The 9,191-nt window shown below is 30.5% G+C and overlaps 1 protein-coding gene across 1 annotated transcript in view; it reads right to left on the bottom strand.

The window, feature by feature from the left end:
• Window positions 1-253: 253 nt before the first annotated feature.
• LOC149559172 (protein CNGC15b-like) overlaps window positions 254-9,191 on the bottom strand; it is a 201,371-nt gene continuing 192,433 nt past the window's right edge. The window contains exons 4-8 of the mRNA XM_089831278.1: window positions 6,247-6,453; window positions 5,366-5,676; window positions 2,746-2,857; window positions 2,419-2,655; window positions 254-1,024 (exon numbers count right to left, since the gene is read on the bottom strand). Coding sequence (XP_089687404.1) covers window positions 254-1,024; window positions 2,419-2,655; window positions 2,746-2,857; window positions 5,366-5,676; window positions 6,247-6,453 — 1,638 coding nt within the window. The remainder of the gene's footprint in view (window positions 1,025-2,418; window positions 2,656-2,745; window positions 2,858-5,365; window positions 5,677-6,246; window positions 6,454-9,191) is intronic.

The following is a 9,191-nucleotide window of genomic DNA, read 5'->3' as shown; positions in this document are numbered from 1 at the left end:
TCATAATATATGATATTAAAGTTCTTTTGTTTGTAGCCAAGAAATGGGCAATATGGAGAACTCTCCTAAAAAGAACTCCTATAACACAAATTCAAATGGTGAAACTAATTGAATAATCAGTACAATCATATTATCCATTTTTCTTTCTAATTATGATATTTAAATTTTTTTCCCCTATATTCTACAAAAAGACTCTGGAACACTTCAATTATATGCTTTACCCTATAAATGAAAAGTAAATGAATGTCTTGACTCAAACTGACTCCGGAATCAGCTCATCCTGCTCAGCTTGGAAAGAGAAATTGGGGTCCTCGGGCTTCTGCAAGTTGGGGAATTCATCTTTTGAATCCTGAATTGCCATAGTCCACGTCTTAAGAATCCCCGCCATTGTATGTGAGTCATTCTGCGAAGTTCCCACCATATTGCTGATCTGGGTACCACAAGAGCGAAATGATTCATATTCTGCTGATGCAGCAAAAGAGCGACAAGATTCAAAATCTTGCTGGTTTTGGGAAGAACAGCAGCTCTCTTTCTCAAAAAGCTCTTCTGCCAACTTTCTTCTCTTGAAACGCCGCCAGGCAGCTTGAATAAAACAGGCAGCCCACTTTCTCCACTGGTTCGAATGGTACCGAAACGCATGCTTCAGCTTCTTGCTGTGCAGCCGCTTGAATTGGTTTGCAACAAAACTGAGGTCTTCAGCTCGCAGTGCAAATGCCTCAACTTCAACCAGGGCTTTCAGTGTTCTGGTTGAAGATGGGAGGGTTGAAGTGGGTTGTGCAAACAGCGCCCAGCTGAGGAGTTCTTCGCCACAGAAGTCACCGGGGCCCAATGTGATTGAGTTGAAGAAGCCCGCTCTGCCTCCGTCTGTTGTTGTGCTGTCTATGTATCCACGGATTATGAAGAACATTTCAGTCACCGGGTCTCCTTCACGTACAATGTACGCTCCTTCGGTGCTTAGGGCAGGTGTTAGGGTTTCCAAAATGGCATCAATCAGCTGATCGTCCATTTGTGAGAAAAGAGGGACCTGCATGTATCAGAGAGTCTACATGAATAATAATTACAACTAGTTCAAATTATACATAGTGATTTAGTATCAGAAAGTAGAGTGTCAAGAAAGAAGACACAGCAAACTCAGAAGATTCTTAAAACAAAAAGAAAACAGAATGGAATCATTATGAGTGATAGAAAAAAAGCAAATAGAGTGTTCCTAATTCTGTAGACTCTGTTTGGCTTTACTTTTAAAATTTTCCCATAAATATTTTCTTTGTTGTCACTGTTTCCAATCAAATTCTATGATTCATTATGGATTCTTTTATCTAAATTTTTGATTCATTATCAGTTCTCTTTTTAAATTATCCTTTCTGACAACTGATCAAGAGTTTGATTCAAAATATTGGTAGCATCTAGTCAAATCTAGAAGAAAAAAACATGTACAATGAACCATTATAAGTGATTGGAACCACTCAATTTAAAAAAGAAATCACGGTGTTTCAAAAAATTTACATTTTAATTTTATAGACTAGAAGATTTTGTCTCTGGATTAGATTATGTGTTAGAGCTATCAGATTTCCACAATCAATCATTATCATTAGTTTGTTTTCTAGATTTGTTTGTGTGAACAATTTTTATCATCAACTACGTGATCCATCATCAGGATGCAAATGCAAAAGAGGAGAAGAAGAAAGGAGATAGATAGATCACATTTCTACTCCTTTCTCCTTCTCTTCTTTTGCATTTGTATCCTGATTATGGATCATGTGGTGTGATGGGAAAAGTTGCTGATAAAAATTGTTCATACAATCAAATTCAGAAAACAAACTAATAATAGATTATGTATGTTTTTTCATTCATACCAACAATTAGGATCAAATTTTAGGATCTATCATCAATTGACTCTTTTATCTATCTATCTCTAAGTATGGATCATAGAGTTTGACAACAAAGAAACATGCGTAATCAATTCTAGAAGCAAAATCTTGTCATCAATATAAACTATAAACTGTGAAGATTTCTATGAATTTGATTATAGATGGATTAATTATTAACAACATTTAGAATCAAATTCTAAGATTCATCATCAATTGACTTTCCTAACTATCTGCTCTAAAAGCTGATCATAGAATTTGATCCCCATATATATATATATATATATATATATATATATATATATAATCTAAAAGAAACATCTTAGACATCACTATGAACTGCGAGTATACTATGCTAACAATTAGACCTCGCCCAATTATTGGCCCCTCTCTACGACAAACACGATTACACAAAACACTGTAAGCTTGCACTTTCTTAAAGGATTCATCTGAAATCAAACTTAGTTTCAAATAAATCGCTTAAACAAATTATGTTTCAATTACTTTTCAATACTTGAGATTATTATTTATGAATCCATTTTTCAAATCTTACCTGGAGTATAAGATTGAGACAGAGGTGACGCTTTATATCTCGTCTAAGGTCCATGGGCAAGCTCCGCATAATGGTCTCCTCATCAACTCCTCTAGTAGCAACCCATCTGTACTGATCATAGCGCCGAATACGTTCTCGAAGATCTTGAGGTAGTTTTCGATGTTCCATGAAATCCTCAGCATCATTTCTATGAACTCTCCACTCTTCAACGCTAACTTTTAGAGACATCAACAATGTCTGCAGGAGAGAGCGAAAAAACACATTCAAGTATCCTCATTTAACACGTTCAATGCAAAAACATGTCAAGGATAGAGAAACTGGCTTAACCTGCAAATTTGCAAGAACATATGCAAATAATATTAGACCCAATGTGCCATCAATGATTGCAAATATGTTCTCCCCACCGAAAATGCTTGTTGCAAGATTTTGCCCCAAGGAACTGCAAATACAAAGCACTTAGTTTAAATTAATCAAAATATATGGGACAATGAAACCCTAAAAGCTGGTTCTCACTTGGGATTAACTTAGTTGATTATAAATTAATATGAGAGGTTTTATATTTCTTTACATACTAAAACTAAAAATGTGAAGGATTTGGTTCTTAATTTACAAGGTTTTCTTGGATGCATTTATTTAATGTTATATTGCTTGGAAAAGAGGGAGTTCTATCCTTTTATATGTATCTATTGTAAAATATTTTTGTGATTAAGCTTATTAATTTTTTTGTTCAATTTGAATAGCCTCAACCTTTCATCATTCATTTCTGTCTAGTACTAGTGAAGTTAAAGGTTTGATAATGACCCTCAAGCTTTGATCATTCATTTCTATCTAGTACTAGTGAAGTTAAAGGTTTGATAATGACCCCATGACAACTACATCTAAATGAATTTAACTTTTTACCCTAGGTATAAATTAGGATATATATATATTCTAAGATAGTACCCAAGAGTACATTTCCGAGAATGTTTACTTTTAGTGGTTATTTTCGGTAGGACCCCTCTCAAAGAATACTCAATGATTTAGTTACTAGGACCCATACGCTACTCATCTTAGTTGGTGTTGATGTGGCTATAGCCATTCTTTGGGACAAGATAGTCATGGAGAACACAACCCTTGTGATATTGCTCCTTAGGACCTCTTAGAGTCAACTTCCCATAGAGGATGATATTTTTCATCTCTATGGTGGGACACTAGATAACCAAACACTAACAAGTTTCATCATATTCCATATGTCACCTCTCCAACTCAACATTAGTTGTTGTCTTAAAGGAAATACTATAGATAATGTTCTCATTAATTGGAAGCCTACTGAAAATCCTGCCTAAATTTTTTTTTGAGGTGATAAGGGCTCTCCTATGTCTAACATGAAGTAGTAGTTTTTTTTTTTATAAACTTAACCCATTTATTTTCTTTTTTATACTTTCAAGGCCAAACATCATGTCTACACACTTATGGATCACTTATATTTACATAGGATGATGTAAGTATACAATAGCACCATTGTTCTTATCCTGTTGCATAAAAAAGAGACCATTAGTCCTACACCCTTAAACTTTATTTCCTCCTTCCTCCACCTATCAATAAAAAAGAGAAAATTTTGTTTCACTATAAACTAATACTTTTATGTTTTTCAAAGTATAACTAAAATAAAAATCTGTTAGTTTTTTACTTTCCCATTTTAACTTAGTTGACCAATTAAATTATAATATATTTATCTTTTATCATAAATATTACATTTTCTAAAACAAACATGGTCAATTTTTAACTTGGAACACAAATTGTCTATTATGTAAATATGTTATTATTGAATTCAATTTTTATTTTTGAATGAATGAATTTTTTATTTTTATTTTTATAAAATTAAAAATTGTAAAACCATATTTCATAAATGTTTAAATTAACAATTATATTTAGAAATTTCATATAGCATAGATATCTTAAATAAATCTATCTAAAGAAATGCCAATAAATATCCACTACAAAATAATTATAATTTAATTTATTACATCTAGAATTATATATTTCATTTATCTCTATTTATTTAGTTTTTTACTAATTTAAGTTTTTATTTTAATTTCTAAAAAAAGAATGATATCCAAATATTGTAATTTAAACAAATATTTTATGTGGTATTTATTAAATTATTTTTAAAAGTATATTTGTTAAGATTAAACTTTTGACATGTAGATGGTTATCAAATTTAACCTAGAAGAATAAAAGTTAACATTGACATGCTCACACCATCCCACTCCACCCATAGAATGCCTATCCACATTAATTAGTATAGATATCTTAAATAAATCAATCTAAAGAAATGTCGATAGGTATCTACTACAAAATAATTATAATTTAATTTACTACATCTAAAATCATTTATTTTCTCATATCCAATTATTTAGTTTTTTTACTAACTTAAACTTATATATTTTAATTTCTAAAAAAATGGATGATTTATATCTCTAAATATTATAATTTAAATGAATATTTTATATGGTATTTATTAAATTGTTTTTAAAAGTATAAAATATTTATAATAGGATTTAAATTTTTGAAATGTAGATGGTTGTCAAATTTAACCTAAAAAAATAGATTTTAACATTAACATGCACACCATCCCACTCCCCATTCTGTTATTGACATTAATTAATTAAATAATTATTTTTTATTTTCTTTTATTAACTTTATAATTGAAAAAATATTATATACTAAACAATAAAATCATTATTTTACTTATATCATATATATTTGTATTATACTTTGTATTCCTTGTAAAAACTAATATTTTTAATACATATAATAATTATATAATAAAATTACAATTAATCTTTTTTATTAAAATTAAAAGTAATACTAATTAAAGCAAGTACTTCCTATGAATAACAAACTTTCTCATTCTATCATTAGAAAAGAAACTATGAATCTGAGAACTATGTTGAAGACAGTTTACCTGAGATTCAGAAAGCCCCACCAAACAGCATAGGTGTACTTGCTAAGAAAACTTGAAGATGTAATCCCAGTGTTCCAAGCGAAGGAATAAATTCCATAAGCAAAAATGTTGGAGGTATTTGTTGCATTGCAATAGCTGAATACTTGCGTGCTGTTCATCCATTGTTCACGAGCAGAGCTCAACTCATTTGTTAAACTTTTGCAGTCTAAAAAGTCAAGTGTGCAATTTGATGCACTGTCATCTCCACATGCGTACTCCCAACATGTGTTTCCACGTTCAATGGCCAAAAGATACCAAGTAGAGCCCATAATCTGTAATATATAAATGAGAGGATTCATAGTTCCTATATTTTCCAAAAACTATTAATTTTCTATATGTTTTTAGTTCATTATTTTGATTGAAACAATTTTACAATCATCACATTCTAATGATGATTGATAATTTCAATCTTGGAAAGTTTACATTAACATTTAGAATCATATTTTATGATCTATAATTATAATGAAGAAGAACAAAAAGAATAACACATTGACCAATCTAACAGTTATAAATTATCAATATTCTATAAAATAATAAAATATAATCTAAAATACAGTTAAATTTAAAAAGAAAAAATCAATACTTTCTAGTATATCTCTATTTTAAATAAAATTTATATAAAAGATATTTAAAAATATAAAATTAAAAAATATTTAATACTCATCAAAACAATATTACAAAATATAGAAAATCATAGTTTATAGTGAAATAAAAATATTAATAAAATAAAGAAGGAAACAACCACCTTATATTTTTTTTTTTTCATGATTGGTAAATAAATAGAATATGAAAACTTGATATCTATTCATAAAAGTAAGAAGGGAAATTTTGAAAAGGCTTACATGAGATGCCATGTAGTAAAGAATTAAGTTGTATAGAGATCCAATCCATGGGCTCTCAATAATAGCTCCACTCACTTTAGCAATTTCGGATGTCAAAGGAAAGATTAAATACATCCTTGGGAAAATTTGGAAAAGGGCAATCAAAAGTAGGCCATTTTGGGTATGATCAACATTTGATCTTCTTGGTATTATGAACCAAATGACAACCTGAAAAAAAAAAACCTTCTTGGAGTCAACACCAACTAAAATTATCCAACAACAAATGAACAATTTTTTGAAACTGTACTAATTATGCTAATTATGTTTCAAGGAAAACCATTACAATGATGAGTAAGTCGAAATCATTTGGATAAATAAACACCAACTACAAGCATGCATTTCTTATTTGATGATTCAAACTGAAAGATAAGATCCTAAAAAGGTGTTAAGGTGAACCTATCATTTTTTTACCATAGAAATGAAGTCATGGGTTTAAAATCAGCAACATCAAATGATAAAAATGTTAGGATTATGGAACCTTTAAGGAATCAATTTTAACAATACTACACACACACACACACACACACACACACACACACACACACACACACACACACACACACACACACACATTTGTATTAATATAAAGAAAATATTATAATTTTGTAAAAAAAGGAGTGGTGACAAAGAGACATTTACAAATTGAGTAGAATGGTCTAGTTATAAAATATAGCTAAAAATCATTGGTCACAAAGAGACATTACAAATTGAGTGAAAGGGTCTAGTTATGAAATAGAGTTACTAAGACAAAAATAACAGTTACATGCAAATATAACTAATATCATAAAGTAATAAATAATATAGAAGAGAACACAAGATACAAATATTTAGCATGGTTCACCCAATCCCTAGGCTACATAAACCAACAACAAGTCCAATATTATTATTATCTAGTGATTACAATCTGCAACCCCTTACATCTCAATATTGTCACAAGAAGCTTCAATATCACCAACCATTAAGGAAATCCCTAAACCACATTTTATACAAGCTTTTGCCATTTACAAAATTAGGACTAGAATAATTTGTCCAATATAAAAGTAACAGCCGCCGCCCTTTACAATAGTGGGTCATTTTTGGCTTTGGGGGTGTTGCCCCAAAACTCTTGCCCCTTCGACCCCACCCTATACTGTGACAAGGAGTGCACTTGGGGCACTACCCCTTGACCCTGTCTTAGGGATGCTACCCCCAAACCATTGTAGAAATAATCTAAGGGGAAACTATGCCAAATAAACCTCCAAGTCTGCTTAGGCTCCACATCCCAATAATCCTACCATGCTAACATTACCCTTGATATATTTTGGCATCAAAATCCTCAACCACTCAAACCTTGTTAATATATATTATATTAATTTCCTATCAATATTTCAAGGATAGTAGAATATTTTAACTACTCCTATGATATCCTTCAAGTTCTCAATTTACAAGTACTCATAATAATCCTTCATCATCTACAAAAATAGAAACATCTCTTCCAACACCATAAAAATCCTAACTAATCTGTATATTCCTCCTATATGTTTTGCATTTTCTGTCAATAAAATTTCATAATGGATGAAGATTAAATTACCAACATATTTTATCTCTCCAACTATAGTGGTTCTTTATCTTCCCTTGTAAATTCATAGAGAAAAGGAGGAAAGGGACTTAATCTTAATCCCTAACCTTCATATAGAAATTCTTCAAGTCATGACTAACTAAATCATATAGAGTGTAAGGGAACATTGATGGAGATGTTATTCCAAATCTCATGAGATTTATTATTAAAGTGATTCTTCTTTAAGTAGTTGAATGTTGATTTGATCATGCCCTCCTATGCTTACTTTTTATCCTCCACACCTAGGGAGCTACCTTACATTGAAAAACCTTACCAAAACTTAAAGTTTTAAATTCAAGATGGTTCTCCCTCTCCTTAATTTATCAAGAATTCAATTATGATTAATTTAGATGATTATTTTTATGATATAATTAAGGATATTGGCAATGCTAATCATTATCAATCTTCCATATTTTCAAATGTATAAACTCTAGTTCCTAATGACATACATTGTAATTTATCATTAGATAATGGTATATGTTTAACACTAGACATAGATTCATCATTTTTACTATTTATAGCTCCTTTGACTTTATTCTTGTTATCTCATTCATGGAATTGGGCACTTTTTAGAGCCATACAATTTTCTAGAATAACTAATTAGGCTAATACAATCTTGTGTGTATGCTCAGATTACATGTAGTGTGTTCTCCCATATTATTGTACATAGTTGTTACAAGCTAGAGTTTTTATTGCACCAAAAGATTAATCTATTAATGTTTGATACAACCACTAGACTTATAGACCATAGAAGGCAGTTAAGCCATGTCATGAATCCCAAAGGGGAAGGTTGGCAGTTAGTCCAACAATTACCCCCTCAACATTACTAGAGCAGATTTAGACCTATGACCAAGCTCTGATACCACTTGTTACAAGCTAGAGTTTTTGTTGCACCAAAAGATTGATATGTTGATGCCTAGTACAACCACTAGACTTATAGAACATAGGAGGCGATTAAGCCATGTCACAAATCCCGAAGGGGAAGGATGGTGGTTATTCCAACAATAGTATCTATTTTTATTTTTAATATCTCATTCAATGATTATAGGCACAAGAATACAAATAGACCAACCTTGTTTTGATATTTCTCTATTTGTATGTTTATGTTGTAAATCTATTTTTAAGTTGTCTACTTGGAGGTGATGAAAAGTGTTGAGATATTTTTGGTATCTTTCATGTTGACCCATAAAATACTTTTTATGCATATTATATGGTCATTTTTTATTGTAATTTTAGTTCCTCTTTATTATCGTATCATATATAAATTATATATCATTCTTTCTTATCTTCTTTATTGAGACTCAAAAAG

The sequence above is a fragment of the Cupressus sempervirens genome, chromosome 5 (genome assembly GCF_028749045.1).
Source record: "Cupressus sempervirens isolate cs-2001-9-10 chromosome 5, ASM2874904v1, whole genome shotgun sequence".
Classification (NCBI taxonomy): domain Eukaryota; kingdom Viridiplantae; phylum Streptophyta; class Pinopsida; order Cupressales; family Cupressaceae; genus Cupressus; species Cupressus sempervirens.
Note: the sequence above shows the minus strand (reverse complement) of the source record. Positions and strands in the feature narration are given on the sequence as shown.